Raw genomic sequence first — 16243 nt, 5'->3', positions numbered from 1 at the left:
GTAAGGAAGGCGGGAGGCAGCGTTGTGGTATAGCAGGTAAGCTTTATTTACCGAGCTCTCCTCTAACGTGGTGTCTTCTTCCCCTGTCAGCAAGCAACTGCCAGGAGGAAGAATCATCGCTAACATTCTAGGCTCGTGGCAATGATCACACATCTAGCCGCGAGCCACATCATAACAAGCATCCCATTTACTGTTGCTTTAGTCTTGTAGGTAACTCCATGGGCCATCTATACTGAGTTCTAGGCCTCATAAATCCAACCACTTGCATATCTCTCAAATAGATGCTTGTTCAGAGTGAACCTCATTGTGGCCCTACATGGAACTGCCATCAATACTCTTTCTCCTGCTGGTTTAGTAAAAGTCACTATTACCCCAACATAGGTCACACAAGGCATCTTTCCCTGAGCGCACTCCACCAACACCTTGAATCTTGTGCAGGGCTCTTAATGTCTACATCTTGAAACCTTCAAAAGATAGCCTGCAAGTCTGAGGCAAAGGCATGGCCTGTGTGGCCTCCTCTGGATCCCCACATCTGCTTCACAACCTGTGGTGCTCAGACTGCATTGCATAGCATATATACAGGATCAGGCAAATAGGATTAGACACTGCTTGTCCATTGCACTTTTGTCTCCTCTGGCCCTAGCACACGATTCTCTGCTCTGGGCGACAACACTGCTGTAACTAAGACTCTACCACTTGCAGCAGGGCTACCCAATGCTCTACAGTCACTATTTCCTCAGATTATATATTTTATGATCCTGGAAACTTCTTGCACGGCCTACTCTCATGCGGCAAGTACAGCCAGCTCCATTTGCCGGGCAACCGATGATTGCATCTCTCACCTGTGTTTGCCTGTATGCGGGTTCAGTACTCTCCAGTTTGACTTACTTGTTATCACTGTTTTCTGACCCCTTTTTTACCCAGTCTCCTCTGTCGTCACAGTGCCACCTCTGCTGTGTCCTGGGCACCTGCTTCTGTAGTAACCTCTTTTGGACTAGCAATGCTTTGCTTAGCTTTAACTTTTCCTGATGGGTTTCTCCTCCATGCTGGGCACCTTCCCTCATGCCTTGCCTGCAATTTAGGGTCTGATTGAGGCATTCAAATGCTCCTTCACAGCGTGCAATCCACATCCCACTACTTTCCAGCTATATTTGTTCATCAAGCTAGTTCCTGAGCATCCATAGGTTCTGCCTCGCACCAGTGCCTCAGCCAGGTTTGTCCCGGATCCCAACTTCATCTTAGCTGACCGGGAGTCTTTGCCTGCAACTGAAAAAATATTGCTTTAAAAGTTGAAATCTAGTACGATTTGGATTAGTGTGAATTGTTACCTTTATTGTTTCACCTCTATTTAGCCTGAAGCACACTCACTCAGTCTGCCCATCCTTGTCAATCAAAATGTTTTTTTTTTTCCAATAGAAAGCTTTATTGGAATGTTGTATATAAAATGTAGTTTAATGAAACAATACAGCAAGATTTGATCTTCCATGCATTACATATGCACTAATATTAACAACGCCATTACAAGTTTCACAGAATCCAAAAAGAGTACAGATCAAGGTTTTTTTTTTTTTTTTCCTTTCATCGCTTGGGTGGCTTTTGTTCAGTCTTGTTGCATTTTCATTTTGCCCATTAGTTGATCAATCAATCAATCAGCAATTTATATAGCGCGCTACTCACCCGCAAGTGTCTCAAGGCGCTGGGTAGGGGGGGGTGGGAGTCCATTACTGCTCGAAAAGCCAGGTCTTGAGTTGCTTCCTGAAGGAGAGATGGTCCTGGGTCTGCCGTAGGTGGATGGGGAGGGAGTTCCATGTCTTGGCCGCCAGGTAGGAGAAGGATCTTCCTCCGGCGGTGGTTCTGCGAATGCGTGGTATGGCGGTGAGGGCGAGGCTGGTCGATCGCAGCTGGCGGGTGGGCGTGTAGAAGGTGAGGCGGTTGTTGAGGTACTTGGGGCCCAGGTCGTGGAGAGCCTTGTGTGCGTGGGTGAGGAGTCTGAACGTGATTCTCTTGTTGACGGGGAGACAGTGCAGGTCTCTCAGGTGGGCGGAGATGTGGGCGTGGCGGGGATGTCCAAGACGAGTCGTGCGGAGGCGTTCTGTATGCGCTGGAGTCCTTTCTGAAGTTGGCTGTGGTTCCTGCGTAGAGGGCGTTCCCGTAGTCCAGTCGGCTGGTGACGAGCGCCTGGGTGACAGTTTTCCTGGTTTCGGTGGGGATCCAACAAAAGATCTTTTGGAGCATGCGCAGGGTGTTGAAACAGGATGACGAGACGGCGTTGACTTGTTTGGTCATCGAGAGGGAGGAGTCCAGGATGAAGCCCAGGTTTCGTGCGTGGTCCGTTGGCTTGGGGGTGGTGCCCAGGGCAGGGGGCCACCAGGAGTCGTCCCAGGTGGAGGGAGATGATCCCAGGATGAGGACTTCCGTCTTGTCTGAGTTCAGTTTCAGACGGCTGTTCTTCATCCACTCGGCAAACTCTTTCATTCCTTCGTGTAGGCTGGCTCTGGCGGTGGTGGGGTCGTTGGTGAGGGAGAGGATCAGCTGGGTGTCGTCGGCGTAGGAAATGATGTTGCGGTTGTGTTGGCGTGCGATGGCCGGGAGGGGGCTCATGTAGACGTTGAAGAGGGTGGGGCTGAGCGAGGATCCTTGAGGTACGCCGCAGATGACTTCGGTGGCTGCGGACCGGAACTGGCGGAGGCGGACTCTCTGGGTTCTTCCGTCGAGGAATGAGATGATCCATTCCAATGCCTTTTCTTGGATTCCGGTGTTGCTGAGGCGCTGTATCAGTGTGCGGTGGCAGACTGTGTCGAACGCTGCAGAGAGGTCCAGGAGGATGAGGGCAGCTGTTTCCCCGTTGTCGAGCAGGGATCTGTCGTCGGTGGCTGCGATGAGGGCGGTCTCGGTGCTGTGGTTGGCTCGGAAACCGGACTGTGAGGGGTCGAGGGATCCGTTGGTCTCGAGGAAGGCAGCGAGCTGTTTGTTGATCCCTTCAAGACCCAGCACAAGGTACGCATTAAGCACTTCACCATGAATCTTTTTTGGACTGGAAGTAAGATCACCCTGCTGGGCTTGGCTGTATGTAAATTTAGCACTTTCACATACAATGTGAGTAGGTGTTGCTAGGGTTGTAAGAGTAGGAAATGCTACTCATATGGCTCTGGCTGACATGAGCCTGACCCAGATGTTTGTGTTTTCTTTTATTGCAATGTTACCTTTTTGGGAAAATCTATGGCACCTGTTATTTTCTTCTGTCTATGATACCAGCATTAAATCATAAAATGACCACATGTTGTTCTCTGAGTCATTACAATTTGCTAGGGACAAAAATTAGACTTTACGCCATCAGAGTGCACAATTTCCTTTGTCATTTTAAGCGTGCGTGTCTCGAAGATGAAGAAAACAAAATTGGTGTTTTTACACACATTCGTGCTCGCCTTCTGATGAAAATGAAATATTGACGGTCTGAAACTAGCTAACCCTGCGAACGACTTCTCTAAAAACTGGTTTACAAAATAAATGACAATTTCCTTTTTTTTGGCAAATTCTAGCTTAGATGTATAATTATGAATGCAAGAGGTCAAAGGAAGAGTTTGACCTTAACAACCACCCCTTCTGTGCCCAGGTCGTAATGGTTATGTCCTGAGGCACAGTGCCCGTGTGCCCAGGACGTAACCATTAAGTCCTGGGCACAGAGGCCAGAGGGAGCTCTAGCGCTCCCTCTGTGGAGTACTCCCCCCCCCCCCCCCCCCCACCCCCCCCTCTCAATGACGTCCGCACGAGATCAGCTCAGCTTCCAGCGCGATCGGAAGAGAAATGCAAAGCATTTCTCTTCCGATCACGTGGAGGAGGCCGGAGAGTCTTCAAAGGGAAGGAAAGGAATCTCCTTCCCTTTGAAGTCTCTGAGCGTTTTAGCCAATCCGGCTGCTAAAATGCCCACTAGACACCAGGGATTTTTTTAGGAAATTGGCATGAGGGAGCGACCCCTTGGGCAAGGGTCGCGCCCGGGGGGGGGTGGCATTTTTTTTAAGGCCTTTTCTGCCCACCCCGGGGGCAGATCGGCCTATTATTAGGTTGATCTGCCCGGGTGGGGGGGGGGAGAGAAACCTCTAGGCAAGGGTGGCATTTTACATTTTTTTTTTTTGAGGTGGGGAGCGACCCCTTAGGCAAGGGTCGCTCACCTAGGGGGCAAATTATATTTAGGCCATTTCTGCCCCCCTTGGGGGCAGATTGGCCTATTTTTATGAGGCCAATCTGCCCCCAAGGGGGACAGAAACCACTAGACACCAGGGAGTTTTTAGTTTTTTTCATGAATTTCACGCAAGGGGAGCGACCCCTTAGGCAAGGGTCGTTCCCCTGGGGGGCAAGTTTATTTTAGGCCATTTCTGTCCCCCTGGGGGGCAGATCAGCCTATTTTAATTATGCCGATCTGCCCCCAAGGGGGGTAGAAACCACTAGGCACCGGGGAATTATTTTTTGTTGTTGTTGTTTTACAGATGGTGAGCGACCCCTTAGGCAAGGGTCGCTCCCCTGGAGGGGCAAATTGTATTTAGGGCATTTCTGCCCCCTTTGGTGGCAGATCGGCCGATTTGAGGTCAATCTGTCCCCAAGGGGGGCAGAAACCACTAGGCACCGGGGATTATTTTTATTTATTTTTTTGTGCGCCAATGTCACACAAGGGGAGCAACCCCGTAGGCAAGGGTCGCTCCCCAGGGGGGGGTGGGGGGGGAAATTAATTTTAGTCCATTTCTGCCCCCCCCCCGGGGGGCCAGATTGGCCTATTGTTATTAAACCTCTAGGCACCAGGCACATTTTTTTGGTGTGTTCTTTTTGTTTTTGTTTATTTGTTTTTTTAGAGATGGGGAGCGACCCATTAGGCAAGGGTCGCTACCCTGGGGGTCAAATTGTATTTAGACCATTTCTGCAGATCGGCGATTTTTTTTTAGGACAATCTGCCCCCATGGGGGCAGAAACCACTTAGGCACCAGGGATTGGTGTGTGTGTGTATGCGTGTGTTTTCTTTAGGGGGGCAGCCCCTTGGGTAAGGGTCGCTCCCCATGGGGGCACATTACTGTTGGCTATATCTGCCCCCCATTGGGGGCAGATGGGCCTATTTTTGGAAGGCCCATCTGCCCCCAAGGGGGGCAGAAAGCCCACCAGAGGCCAGGGTATTTTATTTTTTATGGCCATACCCCCACCCCAAATAAATGGGGCCAACGTTGTTCTGCCCACCAGTGGGCAGATGGGGCAATTACCCCTGGTCCACACCCCGGGGGGGCGAGGGGGGCAGAAAGTCTACTAGATGCCAGGGAATTAAAAAAAATATATATATATATTGGGGTGGTGGCTACCAACCAGTATGGGCCTGGTTAGGCCCCCACCTCAACTAAAGGGGGTAACAGTCTTTCAGCTCTTCCCCGCCCTCTAAAACATCTTATCCCACAGCAAGCAAGAAGTCATTTGATTATTTTGGGTTTTAGTTTTACATTTGGGCCATGAGAACTTGGCTTACTCTCAAAAGTGTCCCACTTGGAATGGTGAGGGCTGCACTTTATGGACTTTGGGACGCTGCCATGTAGAAAAATGCACAAGACCTAGACACATCTGAAAACTAAACATCTGGGTGATTCCAAGGTGGTGTGTGTTACATGCACCCGCACCATTTTTGTACCCACAATCCCTACAAACCTCCAACTTTGCTGGAAATCACACATTTTTCCCATGTTTTTGTGATGGAACCTTCTGGAATCTGCAGGAATCCACAAAATTCCTACCACCCAGCATTGTCTCATCTATACCGATAAAAATTCTGCTGCACTTGTCAGCCTAAAAATGTTTTTTTGCAAACTGCCCTTTTGGACCCCCTTTGTTCCCCCTCAATATCGACATGTTTTTGCGCCTCTTCCCTTTCACAAGCACTTGGCCCACCTACACAAATGGGGTATCATTTTTACCGGGAGACTGAGGGGAACATTGGGTGGTATGAAATGTGTCCCAGTGTGGTGATCCCACACAGAAATGTGGGGAAAATGTGATTTCTTTTTTTTTTTAGCTAAATTTGAGCTTTGCTGAGGATTCTGGATAAGAAAACATTGGGGATCCACGCAAGTCACACCTCACTGGACTTCCTCAGTGTCTAGTTTTCAGAAATGTCTGGGTTTGGTATGTTTCTCTAGAAGGCTGCTGAGCCCAGGACCAAAAACGCAGATGCCCCCCTGCAAAAACAGGTAGTTTTGTATTTAATAATTTTGATGTGTCCAGATGGTGTTTTGGGGCATTTTTCGTGGGCGTTAGGCCTACCCACACAAGTGAGGTACCATTTTTATCGGGAGACTTGGGGGAACGCTGGGTGGAAGGAAATGTGTGGCTCCTCTCAGATTCCAGAACTTTCCGTCACCGAAATGAGAGGAAAAAGTGTTTTTTTTGGTCAAATTTCGAGGTTTGCAAAGGATTCTGGGTAACAGAACCTGGTCAGATCCCCCACAAGTCACCCCATCTTGGATTCCCCTAGGTGTCTAGTTTTCAAAAATGCGCTGGTTTGCTAGGTTTCCTCAGGTGCCGACTGAGCTAGAGGCCAAAATCCACAGGTAGGCACTTTGCAAAAAACACCCCTGTTTTCTGTGAAAAAATGTTGTGTTTTGTCCACGTTGTGTTTTGACCCATTTCCTTTTGTGGGCGCTAGGCCTACCCACACAAGTGAGGTACCCTTTTTATCGGGAGATTTGGGGGAACACAGAATAGGAAAACAAGTGTTATTGCCCCTAGTCTTTCTCTACATTTTTTCCTTCGAAGTGTGTAAAAAAAAAAAAAAAAAAAAGAAGACCTCTATTTGAGAACTGCCCTGTAATTCACATGCTAATATGGGCACCCCGGAATTCAGAGATGTGCAAATAACCACTGCTTCTTAACACCTTATCTTGTGGCCATTTTGGAAATACAAAGGTTTTCTTGATACCTATTTTTCATTTTTTATATTTCAGCAAATGAATTGCTGTATACCCTGTATAGAATAAAAACCCATTGCAAGGTGCAGCTCATTTATTGGCTCAGGGTACCTAGGGTTTTTGATGAACCTACAAGCCCTATATATCCCCGCAACCAGAAGAGTCCAGCTGACGTAACGGTATATTTCTTTAAAAAATCTGACAGCGCAGGAAAAAGTTAGAGTAAAACGTGGAGAAAAATGGCTGTTTTGTTTCACCTCAATTTCAATATTTTTTTATTTCAGCTGTTAGTTTCTGTAGGAAACACTTGTAGGATCTACACAAATGACCCCTTGCTGAATATAGGATTTTGTCTACTTTTCAGAAATGTTTAGCTTTCTGGGATCCAGCATTTTTTTCTCACCCATTTGGGTCACTAACTGGAAGGAGGCTGAAAGCACAACAAATAGTAAAAATGGGGTATGTCCCAGTAAAATGTCAAAATTGTATTGAAAAATTGGGTTTTCCAATTCAAGTCTCCCTGTTCCTGAAAGCTGGGAAGATGGTGATCTTGCCGCCGCAAACCCTTTGTTGATGCCATTTTCAGGGAAAAACCACGAGCTGCCTTCTGCAGCCCTTTATCCCTTTTTTTTTTTTTAAACAAAATTTTCACTGTAATTTCTTGGTCTCCTTCAGGGGAACCCACAAAGTCTGGGTACCTCTAGAATCCCTAGGATGTTGGGAAAAAAAGGATGCAAATTTGGCGTGGGTAGCTTATGTGAACAAAAAGTTATGCGGGCCTAAGCGCGAACTGCCCCAAATAGCCAAAAAAAAGGCTCGGCACAGGAGGGGGAAAAGGCCTGGCAGCGAAGGGGTTAAGATTTGAACAGCTTGCACTCTCATAATCCCTTGTCTGTGGACTACTTTCATCACTCATTTGCAAGAAAAGAGCAGTCAAAGGTATGCATTATATTTCCCTTCTTCGTCTGCTCTTAACCTCCTTGCCTACTTTTTAGCGTTGATAATGCCTTGCTATACCTTTGCTCTGATACGCTATTCAAATGATGAGAACAAATTGGTAATGCTGCTTCTGTCGTGCCGCGTGGTGCGGCGCGAGCCGAATGTTCGGCACAAGCCGGGCGTTCGGCTGGGGCCGCACAGCGCGTTTCTAAAACGCGGCGCGCCCCCAGCCTTTCATGCACTTTTCGAGGCCCCAGGCATTGCATGGGGCCTCGCTCTGTCGTTTTCCACCGCCTTGCTGGGGTCTCCTGACCCCTCTTACCTGTTCTTCTTTCTTCTTTCTTGTCCTCTTTCTTTTCTTCTTTCTTGGGTCTTTTTGTTGTACTTTTTTTTGTCTTCTTCCCTTCCCAGGTTACCTTTCTCTTCCCAACATTCATTGTTCCCTATTCTCTATGGTTTCTATTCTGTTTTGTTCTATGTACCTCTCCCTGTCTAATATGGTGTCCTTTTGCTTCCTGTGGGTCACTTCCTTTCTTTTGGTATATAAGGGCTGTGTTTTCTTCATTTCCTTGCGCTGCAACACTTTCTGCTCAGATAGTGTCTTCGCTCCTGATTTCCTCGCCTTTTTGGTTCTGGAATTCATCGCTCTGTGTTTCCTGAATTTTGTTCTTTTTGATTCCTGCTTTTTGTTCTTGTTTTTCAGGAGTCTTCCTGTTTAGAGGTTTTTTCCCCTTTTGTTCTAAGGTTTTTTTTCCCTCTGGCGCTATTTTCTGAAGGCCACGGTCTGTTCTTGGCGTCTCCATCACCTACAGCACCGTGGCTACCAGAAAGAGTCGCCCCTTTTTGGGCCAAAGCCGGACATCGAAGATCCACGCCACTAGATCTGCAAATTCCAGGCGCAAGCAGCACGTGAGTCGTGACAGATTGCAGCGCCCAACCATTCCGACGTCCTCAAACACCATGGACAATACAGTGGCGGCTGCTGCAGATTCTGATCAATCTCTTTTGACCACGATTCAGCAACAAGCTCAGGAATTGCAACAACTACGCAATGAAAATGCTGCGTTACGACAGGCTTTGGCTCTCCGCACTAGTGATGTTCCGACTATCTCCGCTTCAACCCCTCGTTTCTCCGGCGAACCAACCAAGCTTCGTGAGTTCCTGGATGCATTAACGGTGTACTTCGCCTTCCGACCAACCCAATTCTCCCACGACAGGACCAAGGTGGGTTATCTCATCAGTGCCTTATCCGGTCCAGCCTTGGCCTGGGCAACCCCGATGGTGTCATCCAATGACCCAGTTTTGTCGGACTATTCCACCTTTGTGAGTCGCTTCAAACAAATGTTCAGTCGACCTGGATTGGAAGCCTCTGCAGAAGAAGCCTTATGCGACATTCACCAAGGCTCACAAGATGTCCTGCAATATATAACCCGTTTTCGTCAGCTAGCAGCAGAGACCACTTGGGTGGAACGTACTCTGGTAACGTTATTTCGCAGAGGACTCAAAGAAGAAATAAAGGATGAACTAGTACATTCTACCAGAGTGGAAGATCTTCGTGGCCTGATGGATCAAGCACTGTCCATCGAATATCGTCTTCAGGAACGGAGATTGGAGAAGAGAAGGAGTAGAGGGTTCTCCCAGCCAAGTACCTCACGAGCTGGTCTGCAGCGTTCTGAGGAACCTCGCCCTCCTGCTAGAGACGTCGAAGGGGAACCCATGCAGGTAGATACTACCCGAGGTCCGCTCTCCGCCAGCGAGCGAGAAGACAGACGCAAGAAAGGGTTGTGCCTGTAATGTGGTTCTGCTGGTCACATGATTCGAAACTGTCCAGTACGTCCGCCCAGGCCATCGGGAAACGCCACTTCCCGTCCTCTGTAAGAAGGGAGGGGACGGGATCTACAGCTATACCTTCCATCAGCTCCTTTAATGACAATACAACCTCCTTGTTCATTTTTCCTGTCTTGTTGCAACTTCCTGACGGTCGTCAAGAAAAGACTATGGCATTACTAGATTGTGGTGCTAGTGGAATATACATGGACCAGACTTGGGCTGCTACTCACCAAGTTCCTACACAATCTAAAGAAGTTCCCGAACAGGTGCACACCGTGGATGGATCCTTATTATCCTCTGGTCCAGTGGAATCCACTACCCTGATGTTAAGTTTACAGATCGGAAACCATCAAGAACACATCTCTTTTGATCTTATCACGTCCCCCAACCATACCATTATTCTTGGAATTCCGTGGTTCATCAGACATAATCCATATGTGAACTGGGTAACCCGGACAGTTTCCTTGTCTTCGCAATTTTGTCATGAAAACTGTTTTGCTTCCGACAAGTATTGGTCACCGAAATGATCTATAGTCACTGAAAGTATTACTGGTTCTTCCATTAATACAGTCCAAGGAGTCCCTGAACACTATTTGGAGTTTCAAGATGTGTTCCAAAAACCATCCAAACCTGTGTTACCTCCACATCGAGACTACGATTGTGCTATTCCCTTAGAACCTGGCACAATCGTTCCTTTTGGGAGGATGTATTCCCTCACGGAACCTGAAAAAGAAGTTCTAAAAGAATATCTGGATGACAATGTCCAGAGTGGTCTTATAGTTCCCTCATCTTCTCCGGCCGGGGCTCCTCTCTTTTTTGTACCCAAGAAGACAAAGGATCTTCGTCCTTGCCTGGACTTTCGAGGTCTGAATAAGATAACCATTAAAGACCGTTATCCTTTGCCTCTCATCAGGGACATTCTAGAAGCAGTTAGAGGGGCTCAACGTTTTACTAAACTTGATCTGCGAGGAGCCTATCACCTTTTACGCATAAAAGAAGGAGATGAGTGGAAAACAGCTTTCAGGACCCCATTTGGTCACTTTGAATACAGAGTTATGCCGTTTGGTCTCACTAATGCCCCCGCAATCTTCCAGAGATTTATGGATTCGGTGTTTTCTGACCTTCTGAACCAGACAGTTGTCATTTACCTAGATGATATTCTGATTTATTCCAGAGATCCTGAACTCCATTCGTCCCATATGAAACAAGTCCTTCAAAGACTCCGGGCACATCAACTATTTTGCAAACCAGAAAAATGTGAGTTCGACAAGACGGAGGTTAAATACCTGGGTTATCATTTAAGTTCCACCGGCATAGCTATGGACCAAGAAAAAGTACAAGCGATTCTAGACTGGCCTTCTCCTTCTTCTATTAAAGAAACACAATGTTTTTTAGGATTATTAAACTTTTATCGGCAGTTTATATTGGACTTTGCAAAACAACTAGCCACATAACACATACCTTAAAGAAGGAGAATTTAACGAAAGGGTTTGTCTGGACTGAGGCGGCTGAAACAGCCTTTCAAGGTTTAAAGAAAGCTTTCACACAAGCTCCCATCTTACGGCATCCAGATACCAACAAACAATTTATTGTTGTTACCGACGCTTCTGAAAGAGCCATCGGAGCTGTCTTACTCCAACAACAAGAGGATGATGGTCTTGAACATCCTGTTTTCTATTTGTCTCATATCCTCTCTACAGCAGAACAACATTACTCTGTACTTGAAAGGGAATTATTGGCTTTGAAAACAGCCTGCCTAGAGTGGAGACAGTTTCTGATGGGTTCCAAAGAGCCTTTTGAGGTTAGAACAGACCACCGTAACCTACAATGTTAACGAAATTTTGTGTGCCAGAATAGTTGCCAGGCTCGTTGGGCCTTTTTCTTCAGTCAGTATGATTTTTACGTCACCTATATTCCTGGATCTCAAAACATTCTGGCTGATGCTCTGTCTCGTCGTTATCCAGATTGTACTCCTTCCCCATCTCAGTATCTACTGGAACCTAGTAAGATCATTGGAGTGGCTCAATCTTTTCTGGAGGAAGTACAACTGGAATACACCAAACTATCGGACCACGAAGTAGAGAACCTAAGACCTTTGTTGAATAAGAGACAAGGATTCCATTATTGTCAGAACTTGATATTCCTCCCTACTGACAGAGTGAAAGAAAAAGCATTACAAATGTGCCATGATTCACCGGTGGCTGGTCATAGAGGCATCAAGGCCACACAAGAACTTCTCTCACGGTTTTTCTGGTGGCCTACCTGGAAGCAGGATGTTGAAAGATATGTTCAGGCTTGTCCTATTTGTGCTCAAGTCAAGATTCCCCGTACCAGACCTGCAGGATTGCTACAGCCCTTGCCTGTTCCGCCAGCTCCATGGCACACCATCTCTACCGATTTCATGTGTTCGCTCCCACCTTCAGCAGGAAACCGGGTTATCATGGTCACTGTGGATTCCTTTACTAAGATGGCTCATTTCACTGCCCTAAAAAGGCTGCCTACATCTCAAGAACTAAGCCAGATATTTATTGATCATATCTTCCGCCTTCATGGACTTCCACATACCATTATATCTGATAGAGGACCCCAGTACATTTCCCGGTTTTGGAGGTATTTCTGTAAGACACTCAATATCAACAGAGCCCTGTCATCGGGGTTCCATCCACAGACCAATGGACAGACCGAGCGTCTGAACCAAGGACTAGAGCAATACCTTCGCTGTTTTTGCAATTCAACCCAAAGCAACTGGAACACTTATCTCCCTATTGCTGAATTTTCCTACAATAATACTGTCCACAGTGCTTCCAAGGTCACTCCTTTTTTCTGCTCTTATGGTTTTCATCCTACCTCCTTTCCTACTTCTCCTCAATCCACCTCTCCTTTGCCCGCCATTACTTACCTCTCCAAACGACTTTTACAGATCCATAGACTAATTCGATCCAATCTGTTACAAACCAAAAGATATATGAAGAAGGCTGCAGACAAGAAACGTGGAACCACTCCAGACTATCACCCGCAAGATAAAGTCTGGCTCTCATCCAAATTCCTACCCTCACGTCTTTCTCTGAACAAGTTCACACCTCGTTACTACGGACCTTTCCGTATTCTTCAGCTGATCAATCCTGTCACTGTCCGTCTTCGCTTACCTCATACTTGGAAGATTCATCCCGTCTTTCATGTTTCCCAGCTCAAACCTTACGTACCTGACCCTTTCTCTCGTCAGTTTCCTTGTCCTCCTCCTGTGTTGGTGAACGATGTTCCTGAATATGAGGTACAGGAAATCTGTGACTCTCGTCTATTTCACAGACGGCTTCAATATCTGATTCATTGGAAGGGTTATCCTCTCAGTGAATGCTCTTGGGAAGATGCATCTTCTGTTCACGCGCCTCTCCTGATTCAACGCTTTCACTGTTTATTTCCTCTCAAACCTGGGCCTTCGGGAGGGGGACCTACTGTCGCGCCGCGTGGTGCGGCGCGAGCCGAATGTTCGGCACAAGCCGGGCGTTCGGCTGGGGCCGCACAGCGCGTTTCTAAAACGCGGCGCGCCCCCAGCCTTTCATGCACTTTTCGAGGCCCCAGGCATTGCATGGGGCCTCGCTCTGTCGTTTTCCACCGCCTTGCTGGGGTCTCCTGACCCCTCTTACCTGTTCTTCTTTCTTCTTTCTTGTCCTCTTTCTTTTCTTCTTTCTTGGGTCTTTTTGTTGTACTTTTTTTTGTCTTCTTCCCTTCCCAGGTTACCTTTCTCTTCCCAGCATTCATTGTTCCCTATTCTCTATGGATTCTATTCTGTTTTGTTCTATGTACCTCTCCCTGTCTAATATGGTGTCCTTTTGCTTCCTGTGGGTCACTTCCTGTCTTTTGGTATATAAGGGCTGTGTTTTCTTCATTTCCTTGCGCTGCAACACTTTCTGCTCAGATAGTGTCTTCGCTCCGGATTTCCTCGCCTTTTTGGTTCTGGAATTCATCGCTCTGTGTTTCCTGAATTTTGTTCTTTTTGATTCCTGCTTTTTGTTCTTGTTTTTCAGGAGTCTTCCTGTTTAGGGTTTTTTTCCCCTTTTGTTCTAAGGGTTTTTTTCCCTCTGGCGCTATTTTCTGAAGGCCACGGTCTGTTCTTGGCGTCTCCATCACCTACAGCACCGTGGCTACCAGAAAGAGTCGCCCCTTTTTGGGCCAAAGCCGAACATCGAAGATCCACGCCACTAGATCTGCAAATTCCAGGCGCAAGCAGCACGTGAGTCGTGACAGCTTCTGTCTCTAGGCATTACATCCTTGCACATGTGATGGAAGATCCAGAAATTAAGATTTTTGTTCATGCTGTTGTAAATGCATCTCCCTAAGATGAAGCTGTTATTTCGAAAAAAACTAAAGAAACAAACATAGCCTTTCCTCCAAAACACAATATTTTAATGTTAACGTAATATGTAGTTTTTTTTGCCATTGTTATCAATTGTATGTTTAAGTACTTTTTACAGTAATATTTTTATGCTTTTCCAACGTTAGAGACGAAGTGCAGAGCAGCGAAGATAATTGTATGTACCTTTCTATGTTTTACATCATCATATAAAATATTTGTTTCCATTCATTCTGTAGGCAAAGTTCCTTCCTAACAGTGGGGACTCCACTCTAGCCATGTGTGCACGGGATGGGCAGGTACGGATTGCCGAACTTTCTGCCACCCAGTGCTGCAAAAATACAAAGAGAGTGGCACAGCACAAGGGAGCCTGCCACAAGGTTAGTAGTGCGTCCGCCTTCTATTACTACAGTCACTAGTTTATTTTTTTTGTTTTTTTGAGATTTTATTTTTAAAGACTACATTTACTAAAAAAAAAAAAGTTAATTTAATACTTTTACGATTTAAAGCATGATGTAATGGCACAAGGCTAATAACACTACAGCTAGCTTTTCTGCATGTAAAAATATTTTGTTTATTTTGCTTTAAGTATAAAGCATTAAAGTGATGTTAGTGAGTGGGTGTAGCAGAACGTGGTGTCCAATGTCATATGTACAAATGAGTAACAATAATTTGTATTTTGAATTAGTGCTTAATTTCTGGTTTCCGACTTGATAGTTACCAAACCTTCTTTGTTCTTCGGCAGCTTGCACTAGAACCCGATTCCCCATGCACTTTTTTGTCTGCTGGTGAAGACTCTGTAGTTTTCTCCATTGACCTTCGACAAGATCGGCCTGCTTCGTAAGTTAACTGTTCCTATTTCCTTTCCGAAGGAGAGGAAGAAATATTTGTATGTATGTTTTACTCTTGTGCATGTTTAGATGTTTTTCTGGTGTACAGCAGTAACACCTATGATTGGAGCTTGCTGATAAGTGAAAGGTAATTAAAATCTAGTAATTCAGGGGATCTTGATTGATGGTCATGAACATTTAATAGTTACACATTAATCTGTTGTATTCTGGAGCACATTCTCAAAGAGGTAGCTTGCCTTTAAATATGACTGTGGAAAAGCACATTTCTATTGAAAGGTTACTCCTGGTGATAGTTTATTTGAACCTTTTTATAGGGTACCAGATTGGAATTTTCTAGCACAAGCAAGTCGCTGGTGGTTGATAGCCTTTTTTACTGAGGGACCCACAACGGAAAGAGTGTTAAAAAAAATGTGTAAAATGCTCTACTGGAGCTTGAGACGTTGGTGTCTAATATCCCACGCTAGTATAGTCATGCTGACTGGAGCAGTCTTGTTTTCTTGCTTCAATTTTTAATACGTTTGCTTTCTTTCCCCCTCTTTTTCGAGGCAATGCCTCATACAAAATCTTGGTCTTTAAGCCCTACGGGTCAAGATGAAAGCAGAAGTCAGTGACCATCAGCATAGCGTTGAAAAATTGCGTGACCCAATCCATGTTTGAGACTTTGTTGCCGTGCTTCCAGGGAAATTAGGGATTAGTGAGCTCCGGTTGTGATAATTGGAGTAGTTTACCACTGGTGTCCTGGGCCCACAATACTATTGCTATTGGAGCCCAAATTGAATTACCAGTTAACACTTCACTCTGTGTGAACGAGGCAGATAAATATATATATTTAAGGAAGTGATGACACTCAGAGCAGAGTAAAATACTGTACCATTTAACAACTGAATGTCCAGTTAATGATTTACCTTACAAAATAATAATATCCTAAAATATCATAATAATATCATAAAATAAAATAATATCCTAGCCAGATCGGAATCCAAAGTCTAGTACAGTACATAAGCAGTAAACTTCCTGATAACCTTAAAGTCTCTGTCAAATGTGAGCCTCTGGAGAGACTGCTAAAACTGCAAAACTTCGATGGTCACTTTGTAACTAGCCCTGCCTGAACTGGAGTGGTTCATCTTAGGCTACTGGATGGTCGTTATATGTTGTGATAGCCTCTCGTTATGGGGAAGTGCGACTCGCAGCTTGCCATTTTGGATAACCTCTGTTCCGTTCATATTTGCGAAAGTGATGGCAGCAGGTGTTGCTGTATATTTGCATTGGTAGGGAAATGTTTTTTTCCTTGCTCGAATGCTGGGCTCTGAGGGATGTTGTTAGTGGGTCTTTAGATCAGT

The 16243-nt window shown here is 45.9% G+C and overlaps 1 protein-coding gene across 3 annotated transcripts in view; it reads left to right on the top strand.

The window, feature by feature from the left end:
• DCAF8 (DDB1 and CUL4 associated factor 8) overlaps window positions 1-16243 on the top strand; it is a 285829-nt gene that overhangs the window by 52870 nt on the left and 216716 nt on the right. For all 3 annotated transcript variants that reach the window (XM_069217992.1, XM_069217990.1, XM_069217991.1), the window contains 2 exons: window positions 14292-14432; window positions 14798-14892. In XM_069217992.1, the coding sequence (XP_069074093.1) occupies window positions 14292-14432; window positions 14798-14892 (236 nt within the window). The remainder of the gene's footprint in view (window positions 1-14291; window positions 14433-14797; window positions 14893-16243) is intronic.

Source organism: Pleurodeles waltl, chromosome 12 (genome assembly GCF_031143425.1).
Source record: "Pleurodeles waltl isolate 20211129_DDA chromosome 12, aPleWal1.hap1.20221129, whole genome shotgun sequence".
In the NCBI taxonomy this organism is placed as follows: domain Eukaryota; kingdom Metazoa; phylum Chordata; class Amphibia; order Caudata; family Salamandridae; genus Pleurodeles; species Pleurodeles waltl.
Note: the sequence above shows the minus strand (reverse complement) of the source record. Positions and strands in the feature narration are given on the sequence as shown.